General features: G+C 51.9%; 3 protein-coding genes across 7 annotated transcripts in view; 2 read left to right on the top strand and 1 right to left on the bottom strand.

Moving 5' to 3' along the window:
* Positions 1–10,414, top strand: part of CBFA2T3 (CBFA2/RUNX1 partner transcriptional co-repressor 3) — a 57,162-nt gene extending 46,748 nt beyond the window's left edge. For all 4 annotated transcript variants that reach the window (XM_081963538.1, XM_081963537.1, XM_081963536.1 and 1 more), the window contains 6 exons: positions 177–427; positions 1,093–1,178; positions 2,248–2,443; positions 3,384–3,452; positions 4,432–4,622; positions 4,911–10,414. In XM_081963538.1, coding sequence (XP_081819664.1) covers positions 177–427; positions 1,093–1,178; positions 2,248–2,443; positions 3,384–3,452; positions 4,432–4,622; positions 4,911–5,240 — 1,123 coding nt within the window. In that variant the 3' untranslated portion in view covers positions 5,241–10,414. The remainder of the gene's footprint in view (positions 1–176; positions 428–1,092; positions 1,179–2,247; positions 2,444–3,383; positions 3,453–4,431; positions 4,623–4,910) is intronic.
* Positions 10,415–11,017: 603 nt separating this feature from the next.
* On the top strand, positions 11,018–16,955 carry PABPN1L (PABPN1 like, cytoplasmic). The gene is made up of 8 exons (XM_081963548.1): positions 11,018–11,166; positions 12,606–12,777; positions 13,017–13,122; positions 13,363–13,430; positions 13,839–13,945; positions 14,184–14,271; positions 14,877–15,022; positions 15,478–16,955. Exons 1-8 carry the CDS (start codon positions 11,147–11,149, stop codon positions 15,515–15,517), a joined length of 747 nt encoding a protein of 248 aa, XP_081819674.1. The 5' UTR covers positions 11,018–11,146; the 3' UTR covers positions 15,518–16,955.
* An 880-nt stretch (positions 16,956–17,835) lies between these two features.
* TRAPPC2L (trafficking protein particle complex subunit 2L) lies at positions 17,836–20,025 on the bottom strand. 2 transcript variants are annotated; one of them, XM_081963549.1, is made up of 5 exons: positions 19,775–20,025; positions 19,507–19,679; positions 18,889–18,979; positions 18,721–18,800; positions 17,836–17,993 (listed from the first exon to the last, which is right to left on the bottom strand). In XM_081963549.1, the coding sequence occupies exons 1-5, from the start codon at positions 19,805–19,807 to the stop codon at positions 17,948–17,950; spliced, it is 423 nt and encodes a 140-aa protein (XP_081819675.1). In that variant the 5' UTR covers positions 19,808–20,025; the 3' UTR covers positions 17,836–17,947. The 2 variants fall into 2 exon arrangements, with proteins under 2 accessions (XP_081819675.1, XP_081819676.1); XM_081963550.1 differs by having other exon boundaries at positions 18,889–18,976; positions 19,775–20,019.
* Positions 20,026–20,082: the final 57 nt, after the last annotated feature.

Raw genomic sequence — 20,082 nt, 5'->3', positions numbered from 1 at the left:
TGTGTGTGTGTGTGTGTGTGTGTGTTTGTGATTCAGTCAGTTGCCATAGAGGCTGTGTGAACCTGGTCATTCTGGGAAGCTGGCAGGGGCTGTCTTGGGCACTGCTTGCCCTCTGTTGGGCAGCCTGGCAAATTGGATGTAGTGCCCTGATGGTGGGGAATGTCTTTGTGGCACAGGACCAAAGAGAATGGCTTGGACCGCGACTCCCTGCATCCTGAGCACCTCAGCAAGAGGCCTTGCACCCTAAGCCCTGCCCAGCGGTACAGCCCTAACAATGGCCTCAGCCACCAGCCCAATGGGCTGCCCCACCCCACCCCGCCTCCCCCCCAGCACTACCGCCTCGAGGACATGGCTGTGGCCCATCGCTACCGGGACACCTACCGCCCTCCGGATCCTCGAGACCTTCGGGAGCATCCCCGGCCAGCAGGTGAGAGGGCACTCGGGAGCAGCAGTGTGGGGCAGCAAAGGTGGGCAGGGGCCCAGCAGGGAAAAGTGGGCTTGATGGGCAGGTCCCCCAAAAGAGAGGAAGCTTGAGCACTGCAGAATTAGACCCAGGCAATGGAGGAGCCTTGGAAGAGCTGGGAAGAAGTGACAAGGGTAATGTGCAAAAGAGCTGAGTTGGGGGTCGCCACCCCCCCCAGTCCCCCCTCCCTGCACCATCCAGGTTTAAGCAGGGGTGGAGAACAACTCTTGCCAAGCAGACGAAAGGGGTCTTTGCTTTCACTTCTGCAAACAAGGCTCCCCTCTTTAGGAGATGGCAGAAGCAAAGAACCCCTCCGATGATGCCCCTGCAGAGCGGGGGTCCCGGAGCCCCCTGCAAGCCCTCAAAGCAAAGAGGTTTAAATAGGGCCAAACAACCAGGAAGTTAGTCGTCCTGGCTCTATTTCATCAACAAGATTTGGTTTAAAATGGCGTTCCGATGGAATTCAGCACTTGCCTAATTTGGGGAGGCCAGCTGCAGGGTGTCCCCAAAGTTGTGCCTGCTCACAGGAATGGTGGTGAATGGCCCCAGGTTCCCCGGGGACCGGTGGCTTCTAGGAGGGATTGAGGTCCCGTCCTTCCACCCCCACTCATGCAGCTTCCTCCCTGCAGCCATCCACAGTTCCCGGCAAGAGGAGGTGATTGACCATCGGCTGACCGAGCGAGAATGGGCCGAAGAGTGGAAACACCTCAACAATGTACACACAACGGTTTTACATTTTGTTATTTTTTTGAATTTGTACATCTCATAAGTGTGACTCTGTGGGAGGCTCATGACAATTAAAAACATCAGAAACCATCAAAAGTATGAATAAACACAACGACTATACAAAAACCATTACTAAACACTCAAGGAAACGTAAAACCTAATCAGTAGCTGAGTACCAAACCTCACATCCCCTGAATACAAGCCTTGCCAAGGCTCACCACCACTCTTGGCCCCACAGCAACAGAGTCCCAGGCAAGTCCGTGCCCTTCCTAAAGGCCAGCAGACAGGAGCCCATCCTGGGCAATGTTTCAAGGGTGGGCACCGTGAATGGACTCTGTGGGTTTGGCCATCCCGGGCGCTGGGTAGGAAGCGACTTGAGGAATGCCAGGCCTTGTGCTCTGGCTTCCGATCAAACCGGCAGAGGCTTGCAAAAGGGTTACAAGACCTGGGGAAATCATCAGGCCCTGCTGGTAGAGGATTATCTGTATGGAAGTCAGACACCTCTGGAGAAAACGAAGCTTCACGAGTTGGCCATTGGTCCCTGGGAGCGGCTGCGGCCCTTCCCTTTTGTGTCTTCCGAATCCCAAGCCTGCCCCTCCCCTGCTCTCACCCTGACACATGCATGACTCAGTCGGCTTTTCTGCTTCCTTGGCCTCCCCCTTTTCTGAATGAAGCATCCTCAGGATAGCAAACAAGAGCGGGGGGGGGGGTCCCCTTATTTTCAATCACTTCTGCCCTGGTTCATTCCGCAGATGCGAATTGCAACCCCTCCCGGCACGAAAAATAAGCCACAAAGTTTAGGAGGGACCATCAGAAGCGGACAGGACAGACCGCGTCTGATAACGGCCCAAGGCTGCCTTTGGCCAATGGCAGCTGACCCCCCGGCTGGCTAGGTGGACGGGAAGCTCCTTCCTGAGCTACCTGGCGAAGGAGGAGGGGAAGCAGGGAGGGACAGGGCAGATGGAGCGCGATGCTCACCTCCCCCCACTTTCTTTGTCATCTGCACGAGGGGCTGGAGAAGGAGGGCAGGCTGTCACATGTGGGCTTCCTCCCTGCAGCTCCTGAACTGCATCATGGACATGGTGGAGAAGACACGCCGCTCCCTCACCGTCCTGCGTCGCTGCCAGGAGGCTGACCGCGAAGAGCTCAACCACTGGATCCGCCGCTACAGCGACGCGGAAGACATGAAGAAGGGGACAAGCCCCGCCAGCCGCCCCCTCAACAGCACTGCCAACCTGGAGGCGCCACTGCTAGGTACGCCAGCAAGGGAGGAGGCGGGCTCAGCCCCCTCGGATGGAGGCCCTGGACTCCAGGCACAGAGAGTGCCCTTCCAGCCCCTCTGAACAGGCTCTTGTCTCCTCCGCCTGCCAGAGGCCCTCTGGAGGTGGCCCTTTCCCACAGCCCTCTCTTCCAGGGCGCCTCAGAAGAACGAGGGCAGGGGAAGGCAAGAGAATGGGGAGGCAGAGGACAGCTAGGCTGCCATCCCACTGCGTCTGTCATGAGTGCGTTAAAAACCGGGAGTGAGTGGAGAGGAACCGTCCTCGCATTCTCCTGGCCTCAACATCTGCTGATGAAAACAAAGTCCACCTTGTGTGGTCTGAATTGTGGTTTAAGGAGTAAGCCACCATCAGCTGGCTTTGCAGAACAAGCCAAGCCTTCCCACACATTCTGCCCATCAGATCTAACCTGGTCAGTCTAGAATGAACTCTTAGAAGTCCTGGCCACAACTCCTGGATGTCTCCCACCAACTGAGATGACTTCAAGGGGGTCACCGCCTGGGCAAGGGTCTTTGTGTGGCTGTTAGGAGGGATCCCCCTCCTGGCACCACTCTTCTGCCCACCAGGGTGTCCTGATCTTCCTCCCTGGCAGCCACTTGGCTTCTGGGAACTGCAGCCTCTGAGCTCAACAGAGCTGGGACCTGATCCTTGCTGCCCAGATCCTCATGTGGTCCCTGCCCCCCCCCCACTCCTCTTTGCAGGTGCCTTTCTATGCCCATCCCCCTCTTGGCTGTTAGTCAGAAAGCAGATGCTTCCCCAGAGGCAGCCACAATCTCCCCCCCCCAACTCTCCAGGGTCCAGTCAGGGGTGCCGATGATGCAAGTTTGGCCACACTCAAGTTTTTCAAAGCCATAAAATAACAAGTCAGTTAGTTCAATGCTTCTTAACAGATTTTTCTCATTCTGCCATTTCCCCAGATGCTCATCGTGAATTTGTATCCAGGCCCCTGTCTGGCTACATGCCGGAAGAAATCTGGAGAAAAGCTGGTGAGTTTTGGGGGAAGTGAGGAAACACTTCTCATAGAAAATTGGCTCTTGTATCACCAAGCAAAAGCCCCCAGCCCTCCCCCCCCCCCAAATCCATGGACCGGCCAATCGCTGGAACCGCCCTGGCTCTTTAGCCCAGTCAAGGGTTGGGCCGGCTACAGTTGCTCTCATTCTGGTGGGTGGTCCAGCTGCAGACCTCCCCTTGCTGACCAAGCCCAGGACAGCAGCATCCCTTGTGTTGGTCACTTCCCTCCTGCTTCCCCAGATGAAACTGTCCTTGCGCTGAGTGTGAAGCCGTTTCCTGAGCCTTAGCGACTTAAGGATGGGTGGGCCTCCAGCCTTGCTTTCCCACCACTAAAAGTGGGGTGAAGTGGGGTTTGGTCCCTTTGGGGGGTGCAGTGCAATCTCTGCTTAAGCCAGTTAAGAAGCTAGCTAGTGGCTCCTTTCATACAACAAATGTACCAGTTGAGCACTAGCCTCAGTTAGCTTTTTCTCGTAAGCCAGCATCTTGGGCAAATCCAAGCTACGATCGAGTGGGGGTTGGGTGAAGCCTGAAAAGGGCTTCGTCAGTCATCTGGTGAGGGCTGCTGTGTGGATGCCACTTGGGTGGCTTTGCTTGTCACAGTCTCCCTGGGGAGGGTGAGTAAGAGTGAATTGCAAAGAGGGTGAAGCTGTTTGGGTAGAAACAGAGGGGTCCGTTTTTGGGACAGTGTGGTGCTTATTTTAGAGTTTAAACTCCCGTTCTTCCACTTCTCGCCTGAAACTAGCTGCCAGTTTTAGCAATGCTGGCCAGTGTGGCCTGAAAGGGCCACAGAAGGGGACCCTGGTCAGTGCAGGTGGCCCTGGGGCCGCAGACAGACCCTCCTTTTTCTGGAAGATCTCAAGAGCTCCTTCAGAGCATCAGTTCTTTGCTTGCCTTGGTGTTGCCTGCCCTGACTGAGCCCCCTCTATGATTTCTGCCCTGCGCTCTGCCTTTCAGAAGAAGCCGTGAACGAGGTGAAGCGCCAGGCCATGTCGGAGCTGCAGAAGGCCGTCTCGGACGCGGAGAGGAAGGCGCACGAGCTGATCACGACGGAGCGGGCCAAGATGGAGAGGGCCCTGGCCGAAGCCAAGCGCCAAGCCTCCGAGGATGCTTTGACCGTCATTAACCAACAAGAGGACTCCAGTGAGGTAGTGACTCTCTCTAGTCCTGACCTGGAGCCGGGGGCCAGAGTAGCCGGCTGCAAGCAGCCATGACTCGGAGCCAGGCGTGTGTTGGTCTCGTGGCTCCCCCCCCCTGTAGTTTGGCCTTGTCCTAAACTGTAGGAGTTGAGCACAGCCTGGAGTGCAGCCTTTGTGAATCCGCCACGGGAGAGACGGACCGTGTGCCTGGTGCCTGGTGAAGAGTAGAGCGCCTCTTGTCCCCCACGCTTGTCTTTCGCTCCGCGCTGATCTCTGTGCTTTCGCCTTCTCCTGCAGAGCTGCTGGAACTGCGGGCGCAAGGCCAGCGAGACCTGCAGCGGGTGCAACACTGCGCGTTACTGCGGCTCCTTCTGCCAGCACAAAGATTGGGAGAAGCATCACCACGTCTGTGGACAGACCCTCCAGGGCCTCCAGTCTTCTGTCGGGGCGGGCTCTTCCGGCCCGGTTGGGCTGCCCGGACCTCCCGCCCAGCCAGACGGGGTGGCTGTGACCAGTTCCATCCCCAGCGTGGCCCTGGGAAGCAGCTCCAGCGATCCGGGCTCCGCCACCGTCTCGCGTTCTGGCACACCGGCAACCCCAGCCCCGTTGGACACCACGTCCCGCTAGGCGAGAGACCAAAGGGAAGGGAACCATCACTGCTGCTGCTGCTGCTGCTGCTACCACTGCTCTCCCAATGGGAAAAAAACAAAAACAGAAAACTGCATTCAATGCAAATCCTCAGCTACCTGACACGTGTTTGACCTCCAGAGCAACCTCTAACCCTACGACAGAATCCTCACGAATCCTCAGACCTAGCTTGAAATGGAGTTAAGGCAAGCGCCGAGCCTCGTCCGTTCTTCCAAGACGGTGATGACGATGGGAGACTCAATGTCCAACCCGTAGGAGGTGGGGGAATTGAAGGTGGTGGTGGTGGTTTTTCTTTTCTTTTTCTTCTCCTCCTCCTCCTCCTCCTCAGATGAGGCATCGGCAAGTCTCCCCACCTCTTGAGTTGGGGACAGGGAAGGGAAACGGGACGAGGCTCCCTCCGCCTCCTGCAGGAGGTTCATGGAAATAAAAAGAATGAAGGCCCCTCCTTTCTGAAAGAGAAAAGGGGCAGAAGAAGGCAGGGAAAAATGGATTTCAGTTACAAAAAGCAAGCCTTTTTTTTCCTTTTTGTAAAAAAATAAAAATAGACAATAAAAACATCAAACACTTTGGCTTTAAGTAAAACAGAAAGAAAGAAAAAAATCCAAAAAGTACCCACAAAACCAAGTAAAGGAAGCTTACCTGTAAACTACCTTGCTAGTTAGCCAAGAAATGCCATTTTCACCTCTGCTCCAAAGGAAATCCAAAAACAGAAAAGAAAGAAAGAATCCAAACTTTTTTCCACTGCCAAAGTTTCTTTCTTCCTCCCCCACCCCCTTTTCTTCCTTCGATTGACTTCTTCCTCTTCTTCCTCAGTCCGGAGGAGGCGTTATTTATTAGGTTTTTGTGAACAGAGGAGTCCCCCATCTTTCTGCAACTTTCTACCCACCGGCTGGCAGAGGCTGCGGCTGGCGCGGCTGGTGCCCTCTCTGCTCCTTTGTGTTCCTTGTGGGGGGGGGGGACCTCACCGCACGTGGACCTTGGCCTGTTCTGATGTCACCCTGGAGGAGGACAGACGTGCAACTGTGGCATTCAGAGAAATTTTGGTAGAATAAAGCAAAAAACAAAACCAAGTATCCACCCCTTTTGTGTGTGTGAGAAGGTGTGCTTGTGTGTATATGTGTGACAGAGAGAGAAGAGAGAAAGTGTGAGGTGGAAATAATCCCATAAACTCCCTCGCTTGGTGGATTATAAAAACTCCTTCTGCTTTTTTATATATATATATACAGTATATATCAAAACCTGTTGTGTGAAAGAGCCACCACACAGCCCGTTCCAGAGAGACATGTGCAATTCCTCCCTGCCTGCCTGCCTGCCTGCCTGGCCTGGGCTAGCTTGGTTCCTGGGCAGAAAGTCTCTGCCTTTCACCTGGACCTTTTCACCTCTATCACCTCCCCCCACCTCTCTGCTCTCCATAATCCACCCATCTTCCCAGGTAGGTTTTTGGCAGTTTCCTTCTTGACTTCTGCCCGAAGAACAGACAGGCGTTTTTATCTTTTCTTCTCCTCTTCTGAAGACCAAGTGGGCCAAGAGTCCCCCTGCCCTGGGACTCTCTTCATTGGCCCTTCCCCTCTCTCCCTCCCTCCCTCCCTCCCTCCCTCCCTCCCTCCCTCCTGCAGCTCCTGCAGCCTTTGGTCTTCCATTCTGGATTTGGTCTTGTCATTCTGAGTTCATCCTGCTTTTTTCTGGAGGAAACCAACAGATGTTTGTCCGGGGAGGGGGGGAGGAAACCGTGGTCTCCATGGTCATATTCTTTGGATCACTGTACCAAGTACAGAGGACGGGAGTGCAATAGGGGGGAGGGGGGAAGGGCATGGCTGCAGGGAGCCCCTTACAGATGGCCCAGCCAGGAGTTCAGGGCAGAAATGTACTTTTAATGTGAATGTAAATAGTCTTTGCAAAAAGTTCCAAAAATATTGCTAATAACCGGTGATGATGGGGAGGAGGGGGAGGAGAGACGTTTTGCCAAATAATGGAAACGGACAACCACTAAAGGATGTGGCAGGTGGGGAAATTGGATTTTCCATGAAAGACCCCCTGCTGTGCTCATGAGGTTGTCTAGAAGTGCAGAACTCGGAGTTTTCTCAAGGAACCCTTTTGATTCCCCCCTTAAACAGCCTCGTCCAACTTCCTCCCCTTCCAGTTGCTTGGCCTGCAGGGCTCTTGGAGGCCTTTCTGGCTGGGGAGCATCGGGGTTGTAGTCCGACACCTCCAGAGGTCATCAAAATGGGATGGTGCTACATGACTCCAGTCACTGCCTGTGGAGCTGGTGTCCCTCCATGATCCTTCTTGCCTTCACCTTATGTCCCTCCTCACTTCTGACTGGCCCCTCACATCAACCCCGGGTCCTCTCCAGCCTGGGAAAGAGTTAGGCAGGAAAGAGACCGAGGTCTCCAGAGCATCACAGGGTTTTCTCTGTCATATCCCCAGTTCAGAGCATTCCTTCCAGATCATTCTGTTCTCTCCAAATTCAAGCATCTCCACCCCTCTTCTTCCCCTCTCGCCTCATATGGAGGCATTTCTTTTACCAGAACGGTTATTATTGCAAGGGGCTCATCTCTCTCAGTTGGATGGAGTTGCATAGTGTGGATTATGGGTTCGCTTTGAATTGCCATGGCTTGCACTTCTGAAGCCCTGGAGTCCTGGTCCTGTGCTGGCTGAGATCTTGATGTTCCACCAAGCGATGGGTAAAGGAGGGAGGAGGTTATGGGCATCCTGGACTAGCTGATCAGTCTCTTGCTTGGCATGCCAGCAGTCTTTTTGCTGGGCAGTGGCTGTGTTGTTGTCTTTCATTCTCTTTCGGACTCACTGGAACCCAAAGACAGGCAGGGATCCTTGGGAACTTACAGTATACCAAGAGATAAATAAGTTTTTGTGCAAATCAAAAGCAAATGGGAAAGAGAAGGGAATGTCTCTGGCAGAGTTTCAAATAAGTCTCCCAATTCTTAGAGTTATGGCCTAGATTTTACTCCATGGCCTGAATTAGCGAGCGATGTAGCGGTGGCAGTTGAATTAAGTGTCAATGAATTAGGAGGGATCTAATCTGAGCCGGGGGGGGGGGGGGGCTGCAGCCTAGGAAAGCCTTTAACCCCATCGGCAAACTCTTCCTTGTGAACAAAGCCAGTTGCAAACTTCAAAGCAGGGCCACCTTTTTACAAGGAAAAGGCCACTTTGCAAATGTGGGAAATAGTACATCCTTTTGAGCTGGCTCAGATCAACTTCACGCAGCTATTTCCAACTTGACTTTTCCCAGGGATTTTGACAGGCTGTTGAATCCATCTGTGAGCTGCTCTCTGCGTCGTTCCTGAGAATCTCTGAAAAAACAAGCCAAACTAGGCAAGGGAATCCTTTGCTCATATTGCAATTTTGATTGCGGTTATTTGTGAGGATCCATGGGAAGTCGCTGGTTCTGAATGTGCTACGTGAAAAAAACAAGTTTGATGCAAATATAGGTTGCTCTTATCTTCTCGAGCAATAATTTCATGGTTTTCCTGTAGATCAAAGGACGAAGCATTGCTTCTTTAGCTGGTTGAGGATTCTTGCCCCGTCCTTCTTTCCTTCCTTCTTCCTGCAGCAGGGAATGCCTCCACATAATGGAAGTTCCCAACTTCGAGACAGATATCTCGTCTTTCCATGCTCACTCAGTTTACGATGCCCTTGAATTCCCTTCTTGGCAGCTCTCCGTCTCTTAATCCTTCTCTGCTAGGAATATTATCTTTTGTCCTGGGAAGAGCCTGGCCTGACTGCAGAAGGTGGGCCTTCTCCTCCCTGGGGGAAACTAGTGGTGTGATCCAATAGGGCCACTGTGATTTGTGGGCTCAATTTGCAGGTTGGTACAATGGCAGGAAGGAGAAAATCAGGTGAGGCAGGCATTCTTCTCCCCTGCTGATCCTGAGTGATGATCGGCTCCCTTTGCCCGCAGAACAAATAGGGAGGAAAAGGATCAGCTGGGGCTCATCAGTTGGGTCTCCAGGGCCAAAGGGACCATGGGGATGCCACCAGCACAATGGCTTCCTTGTGTGAGAACATGATGTGGGAAGAGAATGCTGGTTTGTCCTGAAAGAAGGAGCTTTTCCAGAGGCCTGTGGGAGCGGACTGAGGTTACACACACACACACACACATTTTCTTGGAAACAGATGCTCTTCCTATGTGAAGCCCTGCAGACGGCCAGCACGGCTGTGTCATTGGGACCAGATGGGCCCTTCTGTCTCTCAGGATAGAACCTTTGCTCAGAGAGCAGAACACCAGGAAAAAAGAAGCACAGAGCAGCTGGTGGAAAAATAATCCCAGCTCCAACCTAGCTTTACAGACTTTGCTGAACCTCATCAGCTGGAAACCAATCCATCGCCCATCCTCACATAGTCTTCCGTCCCCCCCTCCCCGGAGCTCTAGTTCAGGATCAGGGGTGGAGAACGTGATCCAAATCCTCCTCTGTGGCTCCACTCACTTCCTCATAGACCTTCTGGATGGGGAGCTGAGCCCAGCCATTCTGGGAAACCAAAGCACTCCTTCATTTGAGTTTCAAGCCGGCTGGCCCTTCAAAGCCGTCTCTCTTCCTGGCAGGAAAGCACGGCTGGATTCGGGTCAGAGGTGGCCCATTCCTGGGTCTTCTCCCAGGCCTTGAGCATCCATGCCAAAAGACTCAGAAGCTGCCAGTTATAGGGCAGAAACGAAGCCCCGTCCTCCCCCAGGTGGAGGAGAAGCACTGTTCTCAGGGTGCCCAGCAAGCAAATCGCGCATAGAACCGTGCAATACTTGAAGCAAAGGGTTTTGGGACGAGGAGGCAGATCGCTTGTACCGAGCAAGATGGGAGCTTGTGTGAATGCTTGTAAAAATGTGTCAAGAGAAGAAAATCATAGAAATCTAAGCAAATCCAATGAAAAGCAAAAGAGAACCCAGGTCCCCTCTCCCCCCGCCCCCCCCCCGGTGTTTAGGGGTTTCTGTGGCCATTCCAGAGAAATGACTAAGTGGTAGAAGGGTTGAGTTTGGGGAGCCCTTCTCTTGGCATGCTCTCCTTCCCCCTTTTCCCTTGTTGGTTTCCTGCTTTCTCTAAATGTACTGTATGTTTGACCCGTGAAAGATGTAAACTTTATGATGATTCAGGTTATGTCTGTTCTTAACTCTGTATCTGTGTAATAAAGATGGTTTAATATCACGCAACTGTGGCCGTTTCTCCTGTGTCCACAAAAGCCCATTTGCACACCGCAGCAGAAGAAACGGAAGAACCTCAGAGGCTGAGAAAGTGCCAACAGGCTTCAAGGAGCCAGCATAGGAGGCGGGGAGGGGGGAGGCATGTCCAGCATGCTAAGCCAAACCCAAAGTAGCCGCCTTAGGGCTCAGCCGTACAAGTCTCGTCGCTGGAGCCCAACAGGAGACAGGAGATCCTGGATGTGCGAGATCAAGGCTTTGGTTGCATTTGGCTGACTGAGATGCAGGAACGCCCCAGTTGCCCCCCATTCAACCCACCTTTCAGAGACGGTTGGGCAGGTGCAGAGGCAGCCTTTGGGCCAGGCCTCTGCCCCCTTAGTTCAGGAGTGACTCCACTGACTCACAGCAGCCCTCCCGGGTTCTATGGGACACCTGCCCTTCAATCCAGTTTGCACAGACTCCCACGCTCCTCAAAGGAAAGACGGGGTATAAATCAATGAATGGATAGGAATAGCAGCCCTTGTGTCCAGGTTGAGATGGAGGGTGTTTGTTTGCTCTTCCTCCCCTGCTAGCCTAGCGCCCCCCCCCCCCCGGATGAAATGCTGCGCGTGATTGGCTGTTAAAGAGATGAAACGGAGCTCCAGAGGTTCTGCCTCAGCTGTTGCTTCCTCCAAATTTGCCTGGCCTTGAGAGGCGGGGGAGCGGGCAAGGGTTTGCTGCCAAAAGGGTGTGTGTTATCATGTTTGGACTTGGGGCAAGGTAAGATATGACTGTAGGGTTGGCTTCCTTGTTTGCAAGAACATTACTTCCCTCCAAGGCCTTCATTTTTGTAATTAAGGGGGTCTTTTGAGGATCCTTCATGGTAGAATCCCAGAAGTTTGGATGTTGGCTCACTTTGAAAGCATAGCGGCTTGTTGCTTTTGGTAACTGTTGGGGCCTAAAGTAAGGTTTAGGGGTTACAAGCCATGGCTTAGTCTAATCATGAATTCATCCAATGTCTCCCAACTTGGAATATCCTGAAAGAGTAACAATAATGGATTGCACAGTTAACGACTTTTGCTCTTGGAGACAGACAGAACTGCTTAGGAGGGGTCCTGCTTGAATATCTTGCACCGATGTGTGTTTGTGTGTAAGGCTTAAATAGCAAAATGTTTTGAGTTTGCTTCTAAAATGAAGCTCAGTATTTGCCTGAGCGAGTCCTGCTCATCTCAACGGGATGTTAAGGCTCCACAGCCCGACCTTCCTGGAGAGCATGAAGTGTGGCCCTCGCGGCCGTTAGGCTTCCAAAGCCACACCTGAACTAGCAACAAAGCCATTGTTGTCGTGCATTCAAAAACAAACAGTCCTTAAGCCCAGCTTTTCTCTTTGGCCCACTCACATGGCAAGCTGGGCCTTCTTACTCCATTCCCCAGCAATGTGCAGGCAGGGAGCCATGAAGCTATTTTGGGAGGCAAGGTTAGGAGTGGTCACAGGGAAAGGAGAGAGTCTCCCACGGTCTCTTGGCTCATCTGCAGGCCGGCTTGAAAGGAAGTTCCGATTTAGCCCCTGCGTAGTATTTGCTGTTGTGATGGTGTGGATTCCACACGCTTTGTGAAGAGTGGCCTCTGATAAAGCCTTCTCTGTAATCACGTTTTATTAAGTTATAAAGTATTGTAAAATACCAAGTACAAAAGTAAATAAGAGGACAATGAGGGGGAAGGGGGAAAAGATAGGGAAAGAAAAAGAAGCAATGACTTCCGACTCCCTCTGTTACAGTAGGCTAAGGCTGGATGTGAAAAATAATGAAACTTTGATTTTGGGTTTTACAGATTAGATTGATAGACCTTTAGAGAAATTACTTGTTCATACTGTTATGGAAAAGCAAAAAGCTGTGATCTGTTGCCTCTGATAAAGCCTTCTCAACACACACACACACACACGTCTTTGGAAGGCTTGTCCTTCATAGGAACTAGGCTTTGTCTGGGAACGGGCAAGACGCTTCCCTTCAGCTCTTGGTGACTGATGCCAGACCCCCAAGTGGACATGAGATGAGGGGCACCTAGAGAAGGTGGGGAACTGAGGGAAGAAGCCAAAGAAAGGTCTCTGGGTGGGGAGAGGAAGAACTCTGCTCTGTCAAGGCTAGGGAAAGGGAGGAAATACACTAGGACGCCTCCTAGGTAGTCAAAGGACCTAATCTTGGTGATGTGACTTTCTCCAAGCCATCCCTTCCTTGATTCTGGGTCCTTGTGGTGTGATCCTCCTGCTCCCGACATCAACCACTCTCCCTGGGATGCAGCTGAAATTTCTACTTGGCAGAAAAACATGGAAGAAGATTCGCCCTTGATTCCTGTGGAAGGGGCCAACAAAGAGGGTCAGCAGGCAGAAGATCCTGTGAGTCTTACCTTGAGACATGTACCCTCTTGTAGGGGAAGGTCTCCTCAAGGCTTAGACCTCCTCTGCCTACATTGGGGTGGGTGGGGCAGGTCTACACTTCTTGCCCAGACAAAAACATTGGAAAAACCAACCCCATGGGAGGGCTGGGAAGGGCCATTTCCAGGGACAGTTCTGTGCCTGGGGAAGTGGGGTGCTTCTCGTGTTCCACCTCTACTTTGGCTTCCCTTGGGGTGAAGGAGCTGGAGGCCATCAAAGCAAAAGTCCGTGCAATGGAGAAGGATGATGAATGGTTGCAGGAGCTGCAGAATGAAGCCACCTCCCTCCTTGTGAGCTCAGACCCAGGTATGTCTTGTGTCAAGCAGGGCTGCCCAAAGGGGATTGCCCCTGGGCCCTTCCTCAAGTGGGGGCTGCTGCTCAGATCCGAGTCTCAAGGAATAAAACTATCGGAAATAACAGCAGGGGGATTACAACTCCTCCAATAGGCCCCATGTTCAAAGGCTGGCAAAGGAGGGCATTGGGCTGAAAGGCTGGCAAAGCCCCCCCCCCCCTTCCCTAACTACTAGTGTTGTCTTTCTTGTGCAGATCTTCTGTTACCTAGAATAAACGAGAAGAAAGTAGAGGCTGACCAGCGCTCGATCTATGTGGGAAATGTAAGAAAGAACGAGGGGTGAAATTGTATGTGCAAGAATCTGTCGTGAAGAGTGAGCTTCTGTCTGAGAGGTGCTCCCTTTCCTTCTGACTTTTATTTAGAGTCCGGCGTTGTTGCATTAGCCAGGAGACTACAATGCTAATGCAGAGTAGTAAGTCACAAAGCCTGTTTACCAGCTTTGTTAAGTGTACCCTTCTGGCACTCTGGCTTCTCTTCAGATCCTATAAATCTTTCGGCTTTTACTTTCTCCCCATGATAGGAAGCAGATTTCAGATCCTGCATCTGTGGGAATTTACTCCCAGATGTCATGGGTCTATAAATCATTTCACAAAGTGGAGTTCTGGGTGCTGATAAGGCTACAGGGCTCTCAAACAAGGGACACCGGAGTTCATGAGCGGGATCTTCACAGGTAGATTATGGAGGAACAGCCGAAGAACTGGAGTCCTACTTCAACAGCTGCGGACAGATCAACCGAGTGACCATCCTTTGTGACAAGTTCTCAGGCCATCCGAAAGGGCAAGTGACCGATGGCTATGGGGAAAGCGTGGGGGGAGAGTTGGTTAGGAAGGAAGGGGCTGCCTGCCCAGGTTGGTCCAGGGCCTTTGTTTCCTAGGGCAGGTGGGCTATCATCAATCTTATCTATGAAATTTATTTGCCACTCATCTCATATCCAATGACTCTGGGCAGCTGATGACATAAAATATGATAAGGGGCCTATTGATTTATTTTTATTTAACATCCTCTCTTCTTGCAGGTATGCCTACATAGAATTCGCTGAGCAGAGCGCTCTCAAAGCAGCCCTGGAACTGGATGAAGGCACATTCAGAGGCCGCATCATCAAGGTAAGCCCCATGGGGGGTTCTGTCCTGGTGCAGGAGGCTACCATTAGCAGGAGTTGTTGCTGGATAGAGGATAGGTATCTCTGACCCCTAATTCCTGCTTGAAAACTCCCTGGAGACCTTGGTTGCTCCCCCTCAAAACCCAAGTGCCGTTTGAGTTGAGCTTCTGTCATCACCACAGTTTCTCTTCCCCCGAGTGGCTCATTAGAAGGCATTTCTGCAGAACACATTTAAAATACTTAGTGCCCTTCCTGGAAATTTTGGAATACCAGCTGGGCAGATAAGCTCAAGGCTGATAACTCAATTGGCTGGCTTCAGAAGATGCCTTCACTTTAAGCACTGTAACACTAACCCAGAAGCTCAGATTGATGCGATACAGTGGCAGGATTCAGACTGTGTGCCCTGTGCAGAGAAATTGTGTGATGGGTGAAAGAGATGGCTCGGTTTCCACAACACCTGCCACCCAAACTCCTTTGGTACAGAAAGCGGGCGTGTGATGCTGATATGCTGACCGACCTTAATTCCCCTTCCAATGAGCTGGGGTGCGACTGCTTTTCATTGCCCGCCTCCTTATTTCCACATTTTCACGTCTGCTTCCTTGGCACCAGGTGATGCCCAAAAGAACCAACTTCCCAGGGATCAGCTCCACAGACCGTGGTGGTTCCAGGGGACGCTTCCGAGGGCGGGGAGCCCTACCTCGTCATGCCAGCTTCTGCGGAGGGCAACGTTCCAGGCCCCGTGACAGAGTAGTCAGGTGAGTGGGCAACATGGCACCCTTTCTGGGAAGCCATCCGTCTGGAGGGGAAGGAGGCTGAATCCTGACTCCATTAACTCTGTGTGTTTGAAGGAAGCCCAAACTTCTCATCTGGCCGCAAATTATAGCGTAGCTCTAGTTTTTAAACTGCTACAAGCATATTTTTTCTTCTGCTCCTCTAGTTTGCTTTTCTCTACCTTGTTAGTTTCACAGTTGCCATTGCAGTCTTGCAGAAATCCATACTGTACTTCTGCTTTTGCCAACATTGGGTGGCAGTTAAGCCACCCCAGACCCTCAGGGAGGATTGGAGGGCCACCTCCCTGGGTGATTAGCTCCACAAGCAAGAAGACCTGAGATCCTCTTCTGAATTATCCTTCTGTACTGGGGATGAAGACACAGGCGGACTAAAGGGGGGATGGTGAAACGGATGACTGGTGCACCCTCTTCTCCTTCAGGGGCCATGGGAGGATACCTGCCTGGTACGCACCTTACTAGCTGGCGAAGGAGACAACTCAAGTGACACACCAGGAGGAATTCAGAAGGAAGAGAGGAGGAGGAAGAGATCTGTGTTTGTTGTTACTTGTCAACCATTTGTGAGGAGCCCATCCCATTTGTCCAGAGAGCAGCCACTCTCCTTCAAAGCAGTAGGTGGCAAAGAAGCCAGGAGTGGTACCCAAATCTTGCTAGCCTGGCTTGGGTGTATATGTGTGGGTGCATCATTTTCTCTTGGAAGGGCCTGGATTCCTTTTCATTCTTCAGCAACTGCATGCTATTATATCAGAGGAGGGGAGGGGAGGCTGCCATTCTCTTTTGCCTGGATGCTTAAAGCCCTTAATTAGGGCCATTATGGGAAGGCCGGCCAGGGAGGGGGCCCACTCCACAACAAAACCTAGTTAGCCAGCATGTCCTGTTGCAGAATCCAACCCCCTATGCCTCCACCTCCAAAGCCCTCTTGTAAAAAATCCCTACAAACTGGGTGGGTTTGCGGGAGAGGGGATGCAAAACCATCCAGTTCTCTCCTTTTGCAAATTTGGGGTCTCTCTGCATCCCATTAGGCAGAGTCATACAAGCAGCCTTTAGGGTGTGTGTGTGTGTGTGTGTGTGTGTGTGTGTACAAGGGACTGGCGATAGGGGTGTGGAACAGCACATCTGCCCTGCCTTTTTGCAATCATCCTGAAGGTCTTTGCATGCATTTTTAAATGCCCCTCCCTTGTGCGGCTGTGAAGCCTTGCTAGAAACAGGCAGGCAGCTGGGAGGACAGGCGTGAGACTTGGGTTTGCAGGGATTTATTGCAGGTCACTGTATCCCAATACGCCCTGCTCCTCATTTTAAATTTAATTTAAATTAATTTAAGAAGTTTCTTCAAAACAAGTATAAAGGAATTTTTACTGTAGGGCTCACCTGAGGCAATCTTGTTTTGCACACCTTCTACCCCAGCACAACCTGGTGCATCAATTACTGCTGCCGATGGAGCTTTCGGGTGCCCAACAAAACCTTTTATCTTTAACGCATTGTGGAGTTTATAAAGAAAGATCAGCACAGCAACTTGTTAATTGCGTCAAAATAGACAAGTTCACATTTTATTGAAATGATCTTTCCCCTTAGTCTTCTTGCATCAGACAAGAAAAAAAAAGAATTTGTTCTCGGATCTGTAAATTGTGCCTCAAAGTTTTCTCTTTGAGCACCAGGGACATCGGAAGCGAGTTTTACCATGTAGAAAAAAAATATTCATTTTTGCAAGTGGAAAGCTGGGACTGATCTGCTGAAAGCATTTAAGGCAGGGGAAGGGGGAGGTCTCCTGGTTAGACCCTGTGAAGCTGAGCTGGAAGTGCCAGGGTGGACAAGTCAGGGCATCTTACACAGGGCAATTTCCTGGGGATTGTGCCCTACATAAATAATAAATGGCAGAAGTTGAAATAAGCCAAATGAAAAAGGAGAGTTATATTAAAATGAATGTATCAATGAACAGATATGTAGTTTGTGATAAAGTTCCGTGTTGTAAGACGTTTACCTTTTTTACAAAATAAATGGTCCTGCTAGTGAAAATTAAGCTTTACAACTGCAGTGGCTGCCCACAGGAGTCTCTCTGGCATCTTCGGCGCTGAGCTGGGCAAACAGCAGCATTTGCACATTCACTCCTCAGTGTCAATTGGGGGTGGCCTTTGCCATGTGCCTTTATTGCTGTTATTAAAGATAAGACTTAGCAAAAAGCAAGCTGGAGGGAGAATTAGCTTAGCTTTCTGACATCCAAACTTACCATGTGGAAAGGCATTGAAAAGGATTTTAAGGAGGAATTTCCTGACAGTGAGAACAACGAGTGAAACAACTTGCCTCCAAAGGTTGTGGGTACTCCAACACTGGAGGTTTTTAAGAAGAGCTCGGACATTTGTCTGAAATAGTCCTGTAAGGTTTCCTGCCTGAGCAGGGGGTTGGACTAGAAGACCCCAAGCTCCCTTCCAGCTCTGCTATTCTGAGATAAAGGCATTCAGGGGCCACAGTCAACACAGGGAAAGCATACAGGATCCCATCCTGGCCCTCAAATGGAGAAAGGAAGACTATCTTTGTTTCTTGCAGCAAAATGTCTTGGCTGGCCTTGGAATGGAACCTCAGCCAGGCTGTTCAACCCAAACAGGCATTACTATAAGCTTCCTCCAAAGTCTTATGATGGGGATTTCTTGATCTCTTCTAGGAGAGCCATTTATGTGGAATGGTACAGGTTGAGCAGGGGGGTTGGACTAGAAGTCCTCTAAGGTCCATTCTATTATTCTGGGAATTATGCCCCTCGGGTAGCTCTTCAAACACTTCAGACCGACTGAGCAAAGGAGTTTATTTTAAAGATATAGCAGCAAAGGACAGAAAACGTGAAATAACTCAGTGCAGGATAGGTCTTCTCAGCCTGAGGAGCTGGTGGCAAAGGCAGGATCTTCAGCAAACCTGAACCATCATGGACATCACCATGTTATCAAAGGCCCTTGAAAAAGAGAGAGAAACCGTTTAAAGCAGGAACCAGATCACCCTGCCAAACCCAACCGGACCGATGAGCTAATTTAGGAGTACAAGAAGGGCAGTTCTCCCCTTGTAGTTACTGTTCTGCTGTGCCAGCACCAGCCATCCCACTAGCCCACCTGCTGAACCCAGCAGCTTCCCTTCCCTCCCCAGCTGACGTCTTTCCTTGGCTTTTTCCATATTCTTCTCTTTTGGTTCATACGCAAAGCCAAGCAGCCCCAGTTGGTGCAGCCCCCAAACATCTGAAACACGTCTGTGCTTGCGAGCAAACTAAGCAAAACCAGTAGCTCTGTGTGCAAAACATTTCCCTCATTAATGCCCCTGCTCTGGCCCATTCGGTCTCTGCAATTTAGGAAACAACAAGCGTGGAATTGTACCACTTGCACTAGGCAGTAAGTTCTAGGATACAAGCCAGGCCTCATGGGCTGCATTGAGGCATTGTGGTAATCTACTAAGAAAGCAACCTAGGGCTAGTGAAATGTATGAATCCCATGGTTTGCGAAAGGGTTATCCCCTCCTCCCCTGCTCCCCCTACTGTCAGCATTTGGGTTCTCTCGCAGGCACCTAGGACCCTCCGGCTGCCTTTGGGGCGTCTATCCAGGCTTCTGCTTCACTACCAATTCAATTGGCTGGCTGGGGGATTCTGGGAGTTGAAGTCCACTCTTTCAAGCTGTTGAGGTTGAGAAACTCACCTAGACTGGATTTGGTCTCCAGGATTGTAAAAGGGGTTGCACATGACATCTGTATACGAATTATGCAATTTCCTGAACATCTGCAAAGAAAGCATTTCCGTTACATTTAATCACAAAAGGGCTTATATATATTCCCAGAGAGGATTCTGGGAGATGCCTCAGACTTACACTACGGATTTCGTTGTCTCGGAGGGCCGTGTTGGAAGAATCTACCACCATCACAAACTTGACCTTGGAATTGGTCACGTAGCCGTAGCTGCTTGGCTGGTTAAGGGACACAGGCTTTTGGGGGATGGGAGGCTGATCTCCAGCCCCTGCGTCCCTTCCTCGCTTATCCAGAGGTGCCTGAGGTCAGACTGGGGTTTGATCTGCCACCCAGGCTCTCCTGGACCTGCCGATATGTAGCGGATTACTAGACAGACCAGAAAAAAGGCAGAGGAGACCCTCATGCTGGGCTGAGGTCCAGGGGTCCCTTGGCCTTTGCAGCCCAGTTCTGACCCTAACCTGAGCATCCCCACCAGAGTCTCCCCAGCCTAACCAGATGGAGGACCCAGAGGAGGCTCCTGCTTGCACAGCCTATCTTAAGCCACGTCTTAAAGCACGTTTCTCCAACTTGGCAACCAGATGGGTGGACTTCAGCTCACAGAATTCCCCAGCCAGCAGCGAAGCCCACCCATCGGCCAGCTGTCCGGTTTGCAAACCGCGGCCTCAAAGGAGCATTTCCAGGATCTCTCTCTGCTGGCGGATCGCCCCCCCCCCCCCGCCAACCTCACCGGGCAAGGATACACCTTGTAGTCCTCGGTGGGGTAGAGGAGGCCGAGGTAGAGCTCCCGCTGGTCCACCAGCGCCTTCCCCAGCGCCGACACCTTCTCGTCCACCACGTCCAGCGAGGTGTGCACCGTGTAGTGGAACTTCAGCTCGTTCTCGGTGGGGATGCTCTTGATGTAGAGCGGGTAGTTCTGGGGGGCGGGGGGGGAGCGAGGCGGTCAGAGGGAGCCCGGAGGGACGGAGCGCCTGGGACCCCTTCCCCTCCCCCCGCCCCTCCCGCGCCCACCTCCTTGGCGATCACCGCGATGCACACCGCCATCTTGGCTCCGGGCGGGCGGCGAGCTTCCTCTGCCCTCACTTTCGCCCACGTGGCCTGTAACCCACCAACCGCGTCGCGCTCCGCCTGCGGGCTTCGAGCACGTGACCCGCTCGTGCCTGCCTCCCCCTAAATCCCGCTCGCAGGGAAAGAAGCAGGAAGCGATTCCCGGCAGCTTTACACTTCCGGCTTCTCTTCGAAGGCTCCATGCGGGGCTTGGGGCAGCCCGAGGCTTTATTTACTCATTTCACGGGCGCTCTAAAACCCCGCCAGCGGCC

This window comes from Natrix helvetica, assembly GCF_964273705.1.
Source record: "Natrix helvetica genome assembly, chromosome: 10".
Classification (NCBI taxonomy): domain Eukaryota; kingdom Metazoa; phylum Chordata; class Lepidosauria; order Squamata; family Natricidae; genus Natrix; species Natrix helvetica.
This window is presented reverse-complemented; position numbering and strand designations above follow the sequence as displayed.